At 38.6% G+C, this 19,228-nt stretch overlaps 1 protein-coding gene across 1 annotated transcript in view; it reads right to left on the bottom strand.

The window, feature by feature from the left end:
- Nucleotides 1-1,248: 1,248 nt before the first annotated feature.
- The window catches only part of acvrl1.L (activin A receptor type 1 L homeolog), a 46,337-nt gene continuing 28,357 nt past the window's right edge, over nt 1,249-19,228 (bottom strand). The window contains exons 8-11 of the mRNA XM_018247346.2: nt 16,243-16,518; nt 15,279-15,476; nt 4,753-4,883; nt 1,249-2,134 (exon numbers count right to left, since the gene is read on the bottom strand). Coding sequence (XP_018102835.1) covers nt 2,000-2,134; nt 4,753-4,883; nt 15,279-15,476; nt 16,243-16,518 — 740 coding nt within the window. The 3' untranslated portion in view covers nt 1,249-1,999. The remainder of the gene's footprint in view (nt 2,135-4,752; nt 4,884-15,278; nt 15,477-16,242; nt 16,519-19,228) is intronic.

Raw genomic sequence — 19,228 nt, 5'->3', positions numbered from 1 at the left:
AATATAATTATATATACAAATATAATAGCTACATTAGACTTGAGCAAACCCATAACTTTTCTTATGATATAATAAAAGTTATGAACTTGCTCAAGTTGGGTGTGCTATGGTGCTTGTAATTCTTACCCTGGTAACTGGTCTATCAGCTCACTGCATTTCACAAGCCCAGTGCTATACCATACCAATAAGAAAGCATATGCTTCCCAGTCTGACAACTGACAAATATCACTGCTATGGGCTTATATCTATATTATAACCCTATTGCTAGTTGTCTGTAGTACTAGTATCACACCCATGGCTCTTTAAATGCTTATATACCAAGGAACTTCCATTCCTTCTTCCCTTATATCAGTGGTCCCCAACCTTTTTTACCTGTGAGCCACATTCAAATGTAAAAAGAGTTGGGGAGCAACACAAACATGAAAAAGTCCCTTAGGGTGCCAAATAAGGGCTGTGATTGGCTATTTGGTAGCCCCCATGTTGACAGGCAGCCAACAAGGTGCTCTACTTGGCACTATACTTCGTTTTTATGCAATTAAAACTTGCTTTCAAGCTTGAAATTCAAAAATAAGCACCTGCTTTGAGGACCCTGAGAGCAACATCCAAGGGGTTGGAGAGCAACATGTTGCTCGCGAGCTACTGGTTGGGGACCACTGCCTTATATTGTCCCCTTATGTTATTTCTCAACAGATTTGACAGACCGTACAACTTAAATATTCATATCTCCACTGATAGGGCCTAGCATCAGATTTACACTCATTCTGGCTTATTTCATTCTGTAATTTGTCATGCACACAGAAGAGATAAAACAAAGCACAGTAAATACAAAATAATCCAACTCAAGAAAAATGCACCACTGATAAAATATCCACTTGGAGCCATTAAGTTAGGAAAACTAATAATACAAAAACAATTTTAGCTTTATTCTCTGCCCTTTAGAACTTGGTAGCACAAAGAATAGTAGGGTGGTAACACATTTTGCCGAGTTCCAATAATTGCAAATAAATCTTATTTAAACAAATGATGTATTTTACCAAGTTACTCCATAACCCCCAAAATAACTCACCCAAAGAAATGAATTCTCAAAAGGCTTTTCTGGTTTTAATCTTAGCTCATTGTCTTACTTACTAATCCATATACAGTGAAACCTCAATTTTACACCTATATATTATGCATAGTTTTAGAAACTTTGTATCTTTTTTCTGGCTGTTTAGTGCAGGAGTTCAAAGAGAGTCGGGACATTTCAGTAACAATCTGGGACTGCAGGTTGAGCTGTCAAAATCGGGACTGTCCTGCTCAAAACAGGACAGTTGAGAGGTATGCAATGATTTGCTGCAGCATGGAAATAATCTTAAATTCTCACTTTCGATTTGCATTAATGATTCTGAGAGATGTTACGTCTCAGTGCTGCCTCTAAGCTCTAACACGTCATAGAGTTATTTGGTGTTTTGCCATTTGAACACATTCTGCACATTTGACACATTTTTATTCTTAGCTAAACACACTTTCCTGACCCAAGATTGGATCTAAATCAAGGATGTAGCTTCGAAGGACCCAGCCCCACCCCGCAAATTTTTTTCAATCACCCCTCTTCACAACAGGGGTGGACCTAAAAAAAAATAACAGGGAACAGCAAACCTCCAGCACTCCTGAAAATAATAACCCCTTAAATATGTGGCTCCGTACAACTTACAGTATGTTTGTGAATTTTTGGGGTCCTTAAATTTGCTGTGGATACCTGTAACTTCTGATTATGTGTATTTTGTCACTGACGTTGCTTTGAAGAAAATCTCAACCACATTTCAACAACGTCTGCCTTGTTGCTCCTAAGCCCAAATTGTGCAAGTATGGATCCTATGTTCATTTATGTAACACATTCACATGGCTATATATAAACATGTGCAAAACAGATCATGTTCCTGAACATTTAGGGGTGCTTGGGTCCTTCAGAGTTTTTACTCTGGGGTCTCTTACTAATATGTCACTCGGCATTGCCTTTTCAGAATTCTTGCTTTGTTTGATCCAGGGAACTTCTCAACTTGTTTAGAGTCTTTTTGATCCTCAAAGCAGTTAGTCGGGCTGATGGACTCTGGTACCAGCATTCCCTCATGGTCTTTGCCATGGCAGACAAAATCTAGTACACCACAAATAAAAGAGCCCTGGTTATGTTATTTGCAGACTCAAATTTCACTGTTATTGGAGATGAAAGCATCACTAAAAGCATATAAATATAAAAACAATGACTAATTCTGATATAAGATTTAAAAACGTATGCATATAAATGTATCAGGCATGGCTTTAATATCAAACATCATCTAAGTGTTTTCATACAAATCTGCAAAGATCCTAAAATATCAGCTTATAGTCAATCATCTAGTAGGTGTATCACAGTGATTAGCACAATTATGTATGTACTGTAAGCATGTCTTAATACAAAGTACAGGAATGTTTAAAGTATTTGCAGGGGTGGAACAAATGAGGCAGTAGATCTATCAACTGTGTGGGAGCTCAGGAGAACAGAGTGCTGGGCAGGTTCTGACTGAATCTTGGTTCAAGTACAGTATATGTGCAAAACAAGTATCCTCCCTCCCTCTCTCCCTCAGTATGTAGGGACTGGGCCTTAAAGATTTTGCAATATATGGACAAACAATATTTGCTTTGTTTAAAGGCGAGGGCATTTTTTTGGTGACCATAATGTGATCTCATTTTATATCTGGTGCAAAAAACAAATATACATTGGGGCAACAACAACCGTGAATTTCAGAAAAGCAAATGATATCGCCATAAGGGATGCCCTCAAGAGCATAGATTGAGGTAATATGTTTTCTGCTAAAAACACAGAACAGCAATGGTTGTCATTTTAAATTATATTAAATCGTCAATTTATTCCCTTAAAAAGTAAATGTAGAAGCACCAAGAACTGCCCTATGTGGCTTAATATAGAAGTAAAAAAGTTAATAGCAAAGAAGAGAAAGGCATTTAAAACCTACAAATCTGTGGAGCCAGGTGCTGCAGTTAACAAATATAAACACTATAATAAATTGTGGCAGAGGCTAAGACTAACCCCAACAAGTTTTTTTAAGTATATTAATAGTAAATAGATATGGGTTGCTCCTTTAAATGATGGTACCAGTATGGTTGAAACAGATACAGAAAAGGCAAATGTGCTAAATCAGTTATTTTCTTCAGTGTATACAATAGAAGAGTCAGAGTTCCCAGACCCACCTCATAGCTGCACTGTTGGCTCAGCTCAAGCTAGTCAGTGGCTGAAATATGATTCATAAAGCTTTACTAAAAATTAATGTGAACAAGGCGACAGGGCCAGATTGAATACAGCCATGGGTTCTAAGAGAGCTTAGTTCAGTTTTAGACCAGCCTCTAAAACCTTGGTTATTTAAGTATTTCGCTACCTGTGTTTAGACTGCAGTGTAATTAAATTTTATTTTTTATGGTAGTGTTTGGTATGGTAGTATAGGATGGTAGTATAGTATGGTAGTGTTTGGGTGAACACTTGTTTGATTTCTTATATATTAATGGAACTATGGCTGAATAGCTTATAAAGCTGCTTGGTCAAATATTACACTTCAAATGAAGATTTGAAGCAAATGAAACCACTGCTATAGGGGCTCATATTTTCAGAATAACAACTAGCACACAGCACTGCACTATAGTAGTAGAAGATGAGCTGTGTAGTACGGAGGGGAACTACTATCAAACCCACAAACATGTAACAAATCAATAACAATAGATTGTCAGTGGGCTCAGAAAAGCCCTCTGATAACATCTATTATTTGCAATATTTCACATTTCCAAGTGGATGGAATGTATGCCATTCACTTGAATATCAATCACCTGAAGTGCACTCAATTCAAAAGAAATTATTAGTTTCTGGTGAAAATAGTATGTCAATAAAATGCAACTAATGCTTAGGCTATTGGCATCAAAGTGTATTTCTGTCCGCCACACACAGAACTAAAAAATGCCTGGAATCAACCGGTGTGCCATAGCCCTAAATTTACAGTGGTTGACATTTGAGAGACAGTTTAGCAGTGATCCCCAACCAGTGGCTCAGGAGAAACACATTGCCCACCAACCCCTTGGATGTTTCTCCCAGTGGGCTTAAAGGAACAGTTACGTCAAAAAATAAAAGTGTTTTAAAGTAATGAGATTATAATGCAGTGTTGCCCTGCACTGGTAAAACTGCTGTGTTTGCTTATGAAACGCTACTATTGTTTATATAAATAAACTGCTGTGTACCAATGGGGGCAGCCATTCAAAGGAGAAAAGGCTCTGGTTACACATCAGATAGCAAATAAGCTCTGTCTGTCTAATGGTGGTATCTGTTATCCATTAGTTAACCTGTGCCATATAGCCGTTTTTCAATTTCCACCATTGCTCCACAGCAGCTTGTTTATATGAAGTATATTAGTGTTTCTGAAGCAAACACATCAGTTTTACCAGTGCAGGGCAACATGACATGATATTTTCATTATTTTAAAACACTTTCATTCTCTGGTGTTACTGTTCCTTTAAAGCAGGTGCTTATTTTTAAATTTCAGTCTTTTTCATGAGTGTGTTGTTCCCCAACTCTTTCTACATTTGAATGTTACTCATGGGTACAAAGGTTTGGGGATCCCTGCAGTAAAGAGCGATAGGATGGCACTGGCAGAGTAAATGAGAATAAAATTGCTATATATGTGCCTAGATAAAATCTTGCTATAGGACACAGTTAATATGTAATGGTTTACTTACATTGTCTGAACTCCATGTGTTAGGTATATTTGGTCTCTGTTGGTCAATGCAGACAACTTTCTTCATATCTTCAAAGCTTGGGTCATGTGGAACAACATCAAAAAAAGGAGGCCTGTAATCTTCCACCATACCTAGTAAAAAAAGTAAAAACTGCTTAAAAGAGCATTTTATTTTACAAAGGGTAGCAATGTTAATGTTTGCTGCTTCTTTTTCTTTTTGTAGATTGCATAAAAGTATGTACTGTCAGGATTCTCGACCAGTACAGACAACATATTCAGGAGCATGCTCCATGTTTCAGTTAAGCGTTCACCACACTCTAAAATGAATAATGTATTATATAGATATAATACACAAAAGCTTGAATATCTTGTAAATTATATCCTTATAAACTGTGAGTTCTGATGTCATCAGTTATAAACGGTGAGTTCTGATGTAATTTCTGTCACATGACTCACTGAAATTTGTGTATTATAATAAAGTACCACCAGTTGCAAAATATGAGGATATTAGAAGTTACCTCTGAGTTCCATGACCTGTATATGGTCATGAAACTCCTCGGTAACTTATAATATCCTTATATTTTACAAGAGGAGGTACTTTATTCACTATATTATATCACAATAACAATTGAGGTTTTCCAATTGATAAAATGGTAACTTAATTTTTTAGTTTTAAGGCATAGGGATCTCTGCTGCTTTCCATGGTCTGAAGGCTTAAGGTGGCCATACACGGCCAGATTAAAGATGACTAAATCAGTCGTTTAGACTGATTCAGCAGTTTATCTTCCCATGTATGGGGGCTTCCGATGGGTCTCCCCAATTGATATCTGGCCAAAAAACGGGCAGGTTTGAATTTTCCTGCTATTGAGGCCCGCAATTGGCTACTTGATGCGGTTCTACAAGCCATCGGTACCCATTGCCATGGTTATAATCCAGTTGTTTGGCCCTAGGATTAACCTGATATCGCCCTGCCGTTGGTGGGCATATAAGGGAAACGCTAAACAATCGGAAAAACGGATCTTATATTGTATGGCCATCTTTACCCTAAAGCTTACTTCCAAGTGTAATACCCTTTATGCACAGTGCAGCACAGTGTCACCACCATGTGGCACTAAATAATTATGAATATGCATTATGAATGTATTATTTATTTAATGGAGAGTACACGACTTTGTTTTCCAGTAGTTTTGTTAGTTTATCATCTCTGCTCTACCGGTTCTTATTTTCAAACGATGTTGCAGACAACAGACAGACCAGGAGAACAACTGACCTTTTAATTTGTTTCAAGAAAACAGAATAGAAACAAATACAGCTTTCAGTTGCAATTACATTTGCAAGCAGCTATAAAGAGTTGAAAACAATCATTTAATGTATATTGAAAGTAGGAATTTGTTTGCCCCTTTCTGCACTGTTGTTTCTGACCATTGAAACTGTTTAGCAGGAGCCAGCTTTCCTCCATCCAAAACTCCATTTCCCACACTGTCTTAAATGCTTCTTCACAGGTCTGTTAATCAGTTGTCTTTTTTTATATTGTTTGAAGAGTCAGAACCAGCTTTCAATAGGAAACGCATTTACAAACCATATCCCCTTTAATGTGAAAAAAAAAAATGCCACGAAGAAAATGAGAAATGAGGAGGAGTATAGGAGAAGATGAATTAAAAAGGGTAATACAAATTGAAAACAAGAGGAAGAAATGAAATGGAGATGGTTATAGTGAGTTGGAGAAGGGAAAATTGCAGATACAGAAAGGGAGAAACAGAACACAATAAGGGACTTATAATATGACATATGGCTACTTGTGCTTTTCAGCTCTAACGTCAATGTTATAATTCAATATGGGGGTGTGGGGGGGGTCAGGGCAAAGCAACTTGTGTATGTATATAAAGCAGAGCATCCTTCTTTGTTCTTTATAATGTATCCAAATTGCACTTTTTTCTTAAAATGGGCTGAAGTAAAAGAGTTGCATGTTTTACTGTTTTTCCATACAATCCTATGCAATGACAACTGATCAAGTGAAAATCCAGCCAAATTACCATAGTTATGAGGATACTCTCAGTTGCTTTGCTTTTTTCTTATCTCATATCTCTGTGCTTATCGAGCATTTCCTCCACATAACTGGGTTAATTCTCCCTTCTGCTGTAACCACCCACCGCACATACTAGATTCTTTAGAACTGGGGGAATTGTGTGGGTGGAATTCAGACTCCATAACAACGTTGTGACTGTACTGCAGAACTGGAATAAACTCAAAGTCAAGCCCCTGGAACGTCCTATTTTCCACTTCACAACATATATTGTGTGATTAGGCAGAACTCTTTCATGGTGGGAATGATTCCACATTTCAGATTTACGGCATGAGGCTGGGAGAAACATGGCAGCCTTCCAAGCCCATCTCCAATTCTACTAGTTTCCTAATCACTGTTGAATAAACAGAGTGCTGATTGAATGTAATGGCTGCTTTAATCATGGACCTCAGTGCTGACACCAGATTACAGTGTTTATAATTTACAGCTAATCTCTTGTAGAAAACAAAACCAGTGGAAATCAAAGTCCTGATTTGCAGGAGCAGAGCGTCCAATTTGCACCAATGTCAAGCACAAGTTCTGCTTTGTCAACTTAATACTTCCCAAGTACTTTTGATGTTGAATTACAAAAGATTAACATGTTTGTGAATACAAGACCAAGCACACGGCCTGTGGTGGGACCCAGTGTCAGAGCAACAGCAGATGCAAAACTCATATGATCTGATATGGTAACTTTGCTGTAAATAATGGGAAAAAGTGCTTAGGGTGAGTTATGGGTCAAAGACAAAGATCCCCTTCTGTCCTACTTCCAGCTTCTGCTGATATAAGATAAAGGGCCAGATTTAAATCAATGAAAAAACATTATTTTGTGGTTTATCACATGAAAACCTAGGGCCAAATTTAATTTGAAGAGAGAAAACTTTTCTCCTAATTCAGGTCCAGTTTTTTCCCATAGACTTCAAGAGAGTTTTCATGTGATTAACAGCAAGATAAGTTTTTCTCAAATGAATTGCATCTGGCTCTATGGGGAAATCTGAATTAACATATAAGCTTTGATAAGCTTTGATAAGCTTAATTCACTCCTTGTGCGAGCGATTCAGGGATAGAATTCCATATGTAAGAAGCAGCAAGATAAAAACGTTTGGGACTAGAGGTGGCAGTGGATGTGGAATATGTCGCCCTTTCGATTATTTAAATGTTGGAAAGAATGCTAGAACACAGGGGTATCTTTAGGGTGGTGACACGCGCTCCGATTCTTCTTCGGGCGACTAATCTAACCAAAATGCCTTCCCGCCAGCTGGGCGACTAATCTCCCCGAATCTGAGCTTGTGCTACCACCCTTAAAAGTTTGCAAAAGGACAACCCATGAAAGCGGAGAGGGATTCAGTACAGCACAGACTGCCAGACAGATTCATATGAATGTACCTGTTGGCCTGTCCTGACATAAGCATGTAGCAAATGGAAGTGCCTGTTGGTCAGTCATGGATTTAGTTAATTTACCTGTTTTAATATACAAATAATGCCCCATACACATCCATGATTGCCCATGATTGGCACTATCATTGCTAGTATATGTTAAGCCCCTGTGGCTACATAATCAAAGTGTGATAAGTCTGATATCATCCAAACTTCTTTTTAGAGCTCAGGTAGGACTCTGGTTTTGCACTACCACTCATTGATTGTCTGTGGTGGAGAGAGGAGAAACCCAGAAAGGGTAAGTTCACCTTTAAGTGAACTTTTAGTACGTTATAAATGTCCTATTTTATCAAATGAGGGTCACTGACCCCAGCAAAAAACTACTTCTCTGTGAGGCTACAATCTCAGTATCATTGTTACTTTTTAATACGTATTATTTCATTCAGGCCCTCTCCCAATCCAGTCTCTCATTCAATCCACTTCCTGGTTCCTAGGATAAAGTGCTGAACAAAAAGCACAATAATTCAAAAATCTCAAAAACAAAAAAAAAGAGCAATTGCAAATTGTCTCTGAATATCACTGCCTACATCATATTAATACCATATCTTGCATGGTATTCTGCATGAAGACATGTGAAACTTCCATGCAATTGCAGCAAACTTAAATCAGACCTTTTAAATAGCCTTTAAAATAAATCTATTTTGCCAATAACACCATTTGACTGGTGGATTACTGTTTTTATTATCATAAAACTTGCGCAAAACGAATTCCTGGTAAAACATGGGGCTAGGGAATGTGTATTGATCCGTTTCTTTTTTATGTAACAATTTTAGCCAGATCAGAAGCACTTCCATTCTACTTTTCCTAGCCTTGGACTGCTTCCACGGCTCCTTGTTTGCAAGGCCTGCAAATGGGCCATTTTTTTTAAATTTCATTCCATGTGATCCTGCATTCTAAAAATCTCTCTGCCTGGTTTACATGTGAAAGAAAGCAATCTGTTACTGTTTGTCAGAAATAACCAAGGAGGTATGGAAATTAAAATGCTGCCACTTTCTTATATGCAGTTTAGCCCTGCAAACATTAAAGCAGGGGCAAAAAGTAACCTTTTGTAAAAACTGAAAAGGCTTAAGAAGTGAGGGAAAGAATCCTGATTGGCGTTCATTTCTAGACAACAAAGCTGTTTTGCTGTCACAGAGTAACTCATGCATCAAGAAGGGAAAGAACTTGGCATCTGGTGTCTCTGTTTAATAAAAGGGCTTTGCTTTACATGTCTCCCTTTATTCCAATTTGTTTTGCTTTTCTAAATCTGCAGAAAGTGAAAAACTCTGTACTGATACCACTGATGTAAGAAATGACAGTGAATAGTGATCTGGAAAAATACAAATCAGTCTCTGGATGGGTAACATTACCCACCAACAGCAAAGCTACAACCATATGTCCACTAATTAAATCTTCAGCAACAAACCCACAGTTTCCACACAATAGGGCAGATTTACTAAAAGGCGAAGTGGTCGTCGCTGGCAAGATTTCACCAGAAATCCCATCTGCAGGGACATTGCCACTTTACCAACAGGCGTAGAGGACAATTCACTAGCAAACAAGATCGTCGCTAGCACAGTTTCGGGCCCTATCGCCAGGCGAATTTTCGCTCCGCAATTCACTAAAGTGCGAATTTTGCAGAACGTTAACTATTTTGCCAGAGTTTCCTTCGCCACCTTAGACCAGGCGAACTGATAATCTTATGTCAGTGACATCATTTCCTGTATGCCAAAAAGTCATAAAAGAGAGATGGATGTCGGCACAACTCGTGTAAGGGCTATTCCACACGGGGAGATAGCGACGCGTTTGCGGTCGCAGGCGACAGTTTTGTATGGGCGCCTATGTAAAAACGCCTGTGCTAACCACACGAGGCGATGCGCTTTTCAACAGTCGCCTGAAAATGCCTCGCCAGGCTTTTTCAGGCGACTGTTGAAAAGCGCAGTGAACAGTGGCTGGGTGCATGTAGCCTGAAATAATAAATGAAGGCCCGAAGAAGGCTTGCACTCACAGGTCTTATGAAAACACAAAAGTGTTTATTTAGCAAAATACGACTAACGTTTCAGCTAGCACTCACTTTGAGAAAGGCTCGAGTGCTAGCCGAAACATTAGTCGTATCTATATATATATATATATATATACATATATATATATATATATATATATATATATAGCTCTCATAAACGAAAGTGTCTTTTTTTTACATTGAACTTTTTGGAACACAGCCATTTAACATCATTTTGAAAACTGAAACCAGCAATAAATAACTAGTGATGGATGCTAATAATGACAACCTATCAAAATGTTTTTTTTTTCTGGTGTCTCACAAACTAGATATTTGTGTCAAAATTTGACAACACTGAAATAGGAAGATAAATATAATTAGATATATAAGTAAATAAATGTCAAGAGGCATAACTGGTTCTCAGACATCTGCACACAAAGCAGTATTTCAGAAAAGGTCTTTTGGCTTGTGCCCATCTCTAATTAACATATTAATTGGCACTTGGCAGAACTTGGGTCATTTTATAAGTGGAGTTAAAAGGTCAGAACTGACTAAACACTGGCAATGCTATTTATTTAGAAGTATGGGGGCACACGCCGTCACTGCAGCTGAGTAAGCGAGTCTCCAAGCCTGTGGTCAGTACACTTCGTCCGAACCGCTCTGGCTGCGGTCGTGCATATGCAATACAAACTAGGTTGTGTGGACGGCATGATCACACAGGGCGCGGGGAAACCAAACTTGATTAAGACAAGGAAACGTTATTGTTCATTCTTAAAACACACCATGTGCGCAGGCAGGGGAACAGCTTAACGCGTTTCATGACCATGAGTCACTTCATCAGAAGCTAAGGCGCCCCCTACAGATGTCTAACCTATAAAACCACTCCAATATAAAAATGTAAATTAAGTTAAGATCAAAGGTCACTTAACATGTATCAATCAATGAGTTACAATAATCCAATGCATATATTCACAAATTCAGTTATAGGAATAGAACAAGCAGAATGTGCTGAAGCCAAAGAAAAACGAAAATTATTAAAACTAATGTGGTACATAAGTCAATAAACCTAATGTGGTACATAAATCAATTGATAAATAATTCAATTAATAAATAATTATAAAGTGTTGATGAATACAATGATATAATCCATAAAGAGGAATTAGAGGAATTAGAGATCAAATTCATTGTATTCATTGTATATATGAGTACTATATAAAACGTATGCACAGAGGGATGTATAAGAATCTATATGGAAATGTTCAATATGAAAAATAATCAATATGAAAAATAATATACAAATACTTAAACAAAGAAATATTAAAATAGATGTTACTAAATTCATACCAATTGAACTCTACCATCCAATTAAGCAATTCAACTCCCACTCCCTGTTCAAACCCTTTGGCGTTATAGTGTCCAATGTGTATATCCAAAAGGCCTCTCTTCTCAATCAAGAGACCTGAACATCGCCCTTTCGGGCATTGGTAACCACCCTATCAATTATTTGAAAAGATATACATAAATCTCCGCCATGGCAATCCAACAAGTGTTTTGCTACAGCGGAACTGGTGTCACCTCTAGACACACAATTCAAATGCTTGGATATTCGTCTTCTAGCCGGCCTAATTTTCTTACCTACATATTTGGACCCACATATGCATGTAATCATATAAATAACAGATTTGGTGCCACAATTAGCATAAAAATCAATTTTGTTACCACTGTCAGTAAAAGCTTTAGAAGGTCTCATATACCTACAGGATCCACATCGAGGTACTCCACATCTATAGCAACCCTTGGTATCTAATCAATGAGTGGGTCGTATTGGTTTGTTCTCCATAGATAAACTGGGGGATAACTGGGAACCCAGAGTACATCCTTTCTTATATGTAAAACTGGGTTGAGAAGGTAAAACTTTTTTCAGATGGGGATCCTGTGTTAATATTTTCCAATATCTATGAACGGTTTTACGAATAAACGGGGTGTCCATGGAGTAGGTAGTGATGATACGGGGAAATTTAGTATTGGAGACCCCATTACCCTCCCTAGATCGTGTCCGTCCACTCCTGTTATTCTTGGTACTCAATAAATCTTCACGGCTAGTGCCAATGGCCCTATCATATGCTGATTATATGTCATGTAGAGAGTACCCACGTTCAGCAAAACGATCCCAAAGAGCTATAGCTTGGGTGTTGAAAGACTCCCATGTTTTACATAGTCTCCACAACCTCAAAAATTTACTTACTGGTACACTTCGTAAAGTACTGGACGGATGGCAACTACTGACATGAAGTAAAGTATTGCGGGTAATCGGCTTACTGTAAAGGTCGGTAATGATGTTATTACCATCCACTGAAAATTTATTATCTAAAAATGATAATTCATGGGGATTTATATCACTAGTACACTGCTATTTATATGCCTGAGATATCTATGCACTAGAAAAATCATGTGCATCACCAGAAAGTTACGGAACAAAAAAATTAAAAAGGTGGCATGTATCAGAATGACCCCAGGAATACAACATGAATACAATTTATACTATTCCTTTTTTTCTCCTTAGTATACCAATGCTATAAGAACCACTCATTTTTAGCAGGGGTCCTGGACTGATGGTCTTGATCACCCCTCACTGATAAACATGGTTAGACAATTATCTGTATATCATCCATTGACCAGAAGTCACAGTGGGGGTCATATTTTAACTGTATGGGTCAAGGCAGTCTGGCCATCCATATGTGTGGACCATGTTAGGCAGTCTCAGCCAAAAAGTGTAATGTATGCATTAAAACAGTAAATTTTTATACCGTAGTTTCACATCACCTGTTGCTTACAGGATCACACTAGGCAATATGGTATGTCAGACAAAACTAAGCTTCCCGGCCTGTCATGATATCACTCCACTTAGCACATGGATATGTGATGGTTGAATGTAGTTCCGGTACAAGGAAGTAGGAGAGTAAAAGAGACTGAACAGATTTGTGTCTCTGTGTGCTGATTGCAATACACATAAAAACTAAAATATTACATGGTGTCAGAAGTGTGGCTGCAGAGGAAACATAAAAGATGGATAATCTTAAACCACCTGCAGGTCTGGACATCCTACAAGGAAATCTATCAGAAAATTGGAGAAGGTTTCATCAGCGTTTTGAATTATACCTTGCTGCCACAGGAGGAACAAGTAAACCTGCTCAGGTACAGTCTTCTCTATTTTTACATGTGGCAGGGGAAGATGCGCTGGAAGTATATAATACATTCACATTTGCCACAGAAGAAGATCAATGGAATTTGCAGACTGTTATGAAAAAGTTTGAGGAATACTGCAATCCAAAAAAGAATATCACATATGAGAGATATAAGTTTTTTACATACATGCAGGGAGACATGTCCATTCTTCAGTATGTGACTGAACTAAAAAATAAAGCAAAGTCTTGTGAATTTGGACATTTGCAGGAATCTCTTATCAGAGACAGACTTGTATGTGGCATTACATCTGATAACATGAGAGAGAGACTTTTGAGAGAAATGGATCTGAGTCTGGATAAAGCAGTTCAGTTATGTGTGGCAGCAGAAACCACAAAAGTGCAGTTAAAATCACAGCAGTTGCTGAACAACCAAGGTCTTACATTGTAGAGACACCTGATGGCCAGAAATACAGGAGGAATAGAAGGTTCTTGAAAAAAACTCAAGAAAGAGACTTAAGTGAACCAATGGTGAGAGATGAATCAAATGTGGTTTGGAGTCAAGAAGATACACAGAGCATTCTATCAACAGAAGAACAAGTCCAGAGTGGTGCTACATTTGAAAGAAATATTGAAGAGTCAGAGACCCACACATCTCCAGTTAGAACGTCTAGTGGGAGGATTGTAAGAAAGCCTCACAGACTTATTGAAGAGTGAGTACTTAACTGTACTTTACTTAACTTGTTTTGTTTTATATGTATGAAAAAAAAAAAAAGAAAAAAAGGAAGATGTCATGATATCACTCCACTTAGCACATGGATATGTGATGGTTGAATGTAGGCCCTCTTGGGGGTAAACTGTAGATACTCTACATTTAAACACACAACTGCACTTCTGCATTGAGAAAGAAAAAATGTGCCAGGGCTCATTTTGCCTTTAAAAAATAATCACAAAAAATGAGGCTTAGTACCACACCTTGGCCAAAATATGTAAGCCCACGTGCCACATCAAGGCCAATCATTGTACGTGAGTCCTACACTGTTTGTGAGGAATATACATTTCTAGTGCATTTAAAATCAAGTCCCCCAGCAACCAGTGTGAATGAGTAGTAAGACCATTGTGCACTTACCCTTAGCTCTGGAGCTTTAGTGGGAAAGCTGGGAGCTTTTAAGCCCCAGCCAACAAACATACACCTGAGAATAATTTCCTTCCTACAGCACACACTTAACCTTCCCTCCGTAAGGTGGTCTGGTGCACAATGCAGGAGGGTACGGCAACCCCCAATGAGTCAATGGCATAGGAATACACTGACACTCGAGGCAATTGAAATGCAGGGTTACCCCTTGCTGTTTATTTAGTGCGAACGTGCAACGTTTCGGGGCAAGCCCCTTTATCATACATTGATAAAGGGGCTTGCCCCAAAATGTTGCACGTTCTCACAAAATAAACAGCAAGGGGAAACCCTGCATTTCAATTGCCTTGAGTGCCAGTGTATTCCTATGCCACTGAGTAATAAGACCATGGTGAGTTAGACTGAGCGCTGATGATTTCTTTCTGCACTTCTGCAATATAGCATGTTTGTAAATCACCCCCAAGAAATCTTTTTCTCTTCTTTTGCAACAAAATAGAATGAATAGTTTCCCACCTTTTTCTGCATTATCCAGGAGCTCAGTAGAAATTACTGGAAGGATAGTTGGATCTTTTAAGTACAAGGTGACTATGTAATGCTATTATATTTATATAGCAAATGCACCGATACATAAAAAAATGACAGGGTGTTCCTAGAATTAATGTGCCTAACCTTTGGCCAGATTTGGTGTATTTATTTCCATTTTTGTTTACATATGAGCTTTAGTTTAACTCACCATTTACAACAGTTCTTCTGCATATTTCCCATAAAACCAGTCCATAAGCCCATAAGTCTGTTTGTTTGTATGACTCAAATGAATCTGTGTGTATGGTTTCATCGAGGACTTCTGGTGCCATGTAACGCTTGGTGCCAACCCGTGGGTTGTTACCAATATCCAGGTAATCACCGCTCTGAGAATGCATAACTGCCAGGCCTAAAATAAGAGCAAGCATAAATTTGTGTTATTTCAGCATAATTAGGCAACAAAAAAGGCAGAAGCTCTTACTATTCAATCCAATATATCAGACAAGCATCAAGCTTGAAATGACCAGACTGCTGGTGTAGACTGTACCGTTACTTGTCTGCTGCAGGATTCCCCAGTATATTTACAGCTCTGTATAAAAGTATGCCCATCTGCTAAATGCTACAGACATTGTTGCAAGGAGTAACCCTACCCAGAACTGTTTTGTATACTTCCAATTCTTCCCTTAACTCTCCCTTGGGATGTTGAGCAAGGTAAACACAGCCATACACGTGGTGCATCTGCCATCCAACAGTAATGTAGGACAGACTGTCAAAACCGACCCCTGACCTGCCATACATGCCCAGATGGTATGGTCAAAATTGGTGAAACCGGCATGTGATTGTTACCCACTGTAATGAGAATGTGACCAATGACACAGCTGATAAGGCTGCTGCGGGTCGGGAAACTGGTGATATAGCTTGTATTGTGATGCAAACTGTACCTGATCCCATAAGCTGATTAAAAACAGCCTATTAAATGTAATTTGCCTTATGCTGTAGCTTTACTAAGGCACATAAAAAGATGTTCAAAATACAGACATATCGATCCTGTATCGATCAGTATTTGTATGTTTTATGTATAGACTCTTATTTAACTATACCAACCTGCAGAATACATTAGCACTTTATGATAATGTATGAATAATATTAATAAAAATAATAATAAGCATATTCACCTAAATCTGCAATGCAGCACTGTTTATTGGCTTTCACAAGAATGTTTCTACTCTTTAGGTCTCTATGTGCAATGGCGGCTTTGCCTTGGGTACCAAAAATTTCTACATGTAGGTGCACCAAGCCACAAATGATGGACAGAGCCAATTTCAAGCAGCCCTCTGAATCCACACTAGTCCTCTGAAGATAGTCGTAAAGGGATCCATTATCATGATAGTGAGTGATCAGCCATAACTGGGTGCTGGAGTTTCTAGAAGTCATGTCGGATGCAATGAACCCTGCAACGGTAAAACATTGTTAAATGAATGTTATATAGGTCACTTACTTTACCAACAACACAGAAAAGTGAAGCATGGGAGTTTGGTTATAAGACACATATACAGTATGTTATCTTGTTTTAACTTGTTATTAATGACCAGGAGGTTGGCATTGAAATTACTTTTTCTATGTTTGTGTTAATACAAAATTGTGCAAAATTATAGGTTCCATGCAGGATGTTGACACTTTGCAGAGTGATTTGACTAAATTGGAAAACTAGGCAGCAAATTGGAAAATGAGGTTCAATGTTGATAAATGCAAGGTTGTGCACTTTGGTAGAGAAATGAGTTATACATTAAATTACAACGTGTTGGGGGTTTGTGAATTGAGAAAGATCTGAAGATTTTTGTAGATAACAAGTTGTCTAAAGCTGACCATAGACACAAAGATCTGATCGTACGAATTGAGGATTCCTACGATTTTCGGACTGTGTGTGGAGAGTCCTAAAATTTTTCGTCCCACGGAGATCGGTCGTTCAGTCGATCGGACAGTTTCTGTTGGCTGCCGATAATTTCTCTGCATGTATTGCCGATCGTATGATTTTCAGTGGGAGACTGTCACCAGCTTTGTTGGACATAACTTTTGTATAATTGCCGCCAGGGACAGAACATTGTCTGATCTGTTCTTTTACTGCTTTATTTGATCTGAACGGTTAGTGGCAGGTAGGGAGTGATGGGGAAGTCCGATCGTTCGAGGATTCGAACGATCGGATCTTTGCATCTATGGCCAGCTTAATTCCGGGCAGTGTCATTCTGTGGCTACTAAAGCAAACAAAGTACTGTCTTGTTTTGAAAAAGGGCATAAACTCAAGGGATAGAACATAATTATGCCTCTTTATAGGTCCCTGGTAAGGCTTAACCCTGAGTATGCAGTGCAGTTTTGGGCTCCAATCCTTAAGAAGGATATTAGTAAGCTGTAGAGAGTTCAGAGACATGCAACTAAATGAATTAAAGGGATGGAAGATTTAAATTATGAGGCTAGACTGTCATGGCTGAGGTTGTTTTCTCTATAAAAAAAAGACACTTGCGTGGGGATATGATTACATTGTACATGAGAGGACATTATAGACAGATAGTGGGGGATCTTTTTCCCCATTTAAAATACCAAAGAACAAAAGGCCACCCCATCAGACTAGAGGAACAGAACTTTCATTTGAAGCAGGGTAGGTGGTTCTTCATGGTGAGGACAATGAGGTTGTGGAATGCCCTGCTGGCTGATGTTGTGATTGCAGATTCTATTAATGTATTTAAAAGGGGCTTGGATGATTTCATGGATAAACATAATATCAAAGTCTATTGTGATACTAAAGTCTACATTTAGTATAGATAATGGTATATCGTTTATACATGTGAGTGCACTGGGTTTCATTTGGAGGGGCTGAACTTGATGAACTTTGGTCTGTTTTCAAACTAATGTAACTATATAACAATGTAAGTATGTTAATTAAATGTTGCAAGGCATGTACAGTTATATAAAGCCATCATTTATTATGAGTATACATCTGACTTGCCTACTGGTGCAGGAAATCCTGTTTGCTGTAACCTATGCCTTAGGGGATGTGTTTCCATAAGCCCAGGTGCAGTGTTAGTTGTTCAGGACCATATTTCATTAAAGAGGAGTGAGAGCATGGCTTATCTTCTTTGGACTCCACCTGGTGCTGGGGGGGGGGGCAATGCACTGGGGAGAGTGGAGCATAAGGCCCTTATAAGAAAAAGCTTAGTGCTCTTAGGGACCTTATTGACGTTGTGGAAAGGGACCCCATGGATTAGGTATAGAGAGTGGATAGCAGATCTTGTTATAGCATCCACAGTGGTAAGATAGCAGGACCAGATTGTGATTCAAAATAGGCTCCGGCATTACCAGTACACAAAGGCCCAAATATTGCCCCTATGGCATCTTACAGTAGCCCCACTGGCATTCACCAGAATCCACAAATTACAGTCTGAGCCTGTGAGATAGACAGGGTAGCTAGAAAGAGCAGCCTGCACTTCACCTATAATTTGTGCAGTAACATCCATAAAAACCCAACCAAACTGCACTGGAATTGTGCAATAATATCTACTGGGGGATGTTTACACTGGCGACATATTGCATCTATTCATATTCAATGTACATTGTATTTACTATCAAATCTGATGGACAAATGCACCAGTGTAAATGAGTTCAGTTGCTCATTGTTGTAATCTAGCACAGGCACATTAATATTGGGAATAAAAGAGATGCTGTGTTTTCATCAGTCGTGCCAGAAAGTGCAGGTGGGGGATGAGCAGACAAGGACACCGCGACTGTCTTCCCGGCAGGCTCCTTCCAATTGTCTGCTAAGTGAAATGAGCCTCTAATTGCTTATTCTAGCCATATGTATTTTCTGCTTTTTACAGTTTATTCTCTGACTTGGTAATAGCACAGTTAGCTCCTGGTTCACAGTGGATTTGCTTTTTAGGTCTTTTATGGGCCTACCATCAGTCGGGTCATTTATCAATACTGGGCAAATTTGCCCATGGGCAGTAACCCATGGCAACCAATCAGATTGTTGCATTCATTGTTCTTCTTGCAGCTGGCTGTAAAAAGCTAATCACTGATTGATTGCTATAGGTAACTGCCCACAGGCAAATTTGCCCAGTGTTGATAAATGAGCCCCAATATGTCAGATTCCCTCTTAAAGGTAATACA

The sequence above is a fragment of the Xenopus laevis genome, chromosome 2L, assembly GCF_017654675.1.
Source record: "Xenopus laevis strain J_2021 chromosome 2L, Xenopus_laevis_v10.1, whole genome shotgun sequence".
NCBI lineage: Eukaryota > Metazoa > Chordata > Amphibia > Anura > Pipidae > Xenopus > Xenopus laevis.
This window is presented reverse-complemented; position numbering and strand designations above follow the sequence as displayed.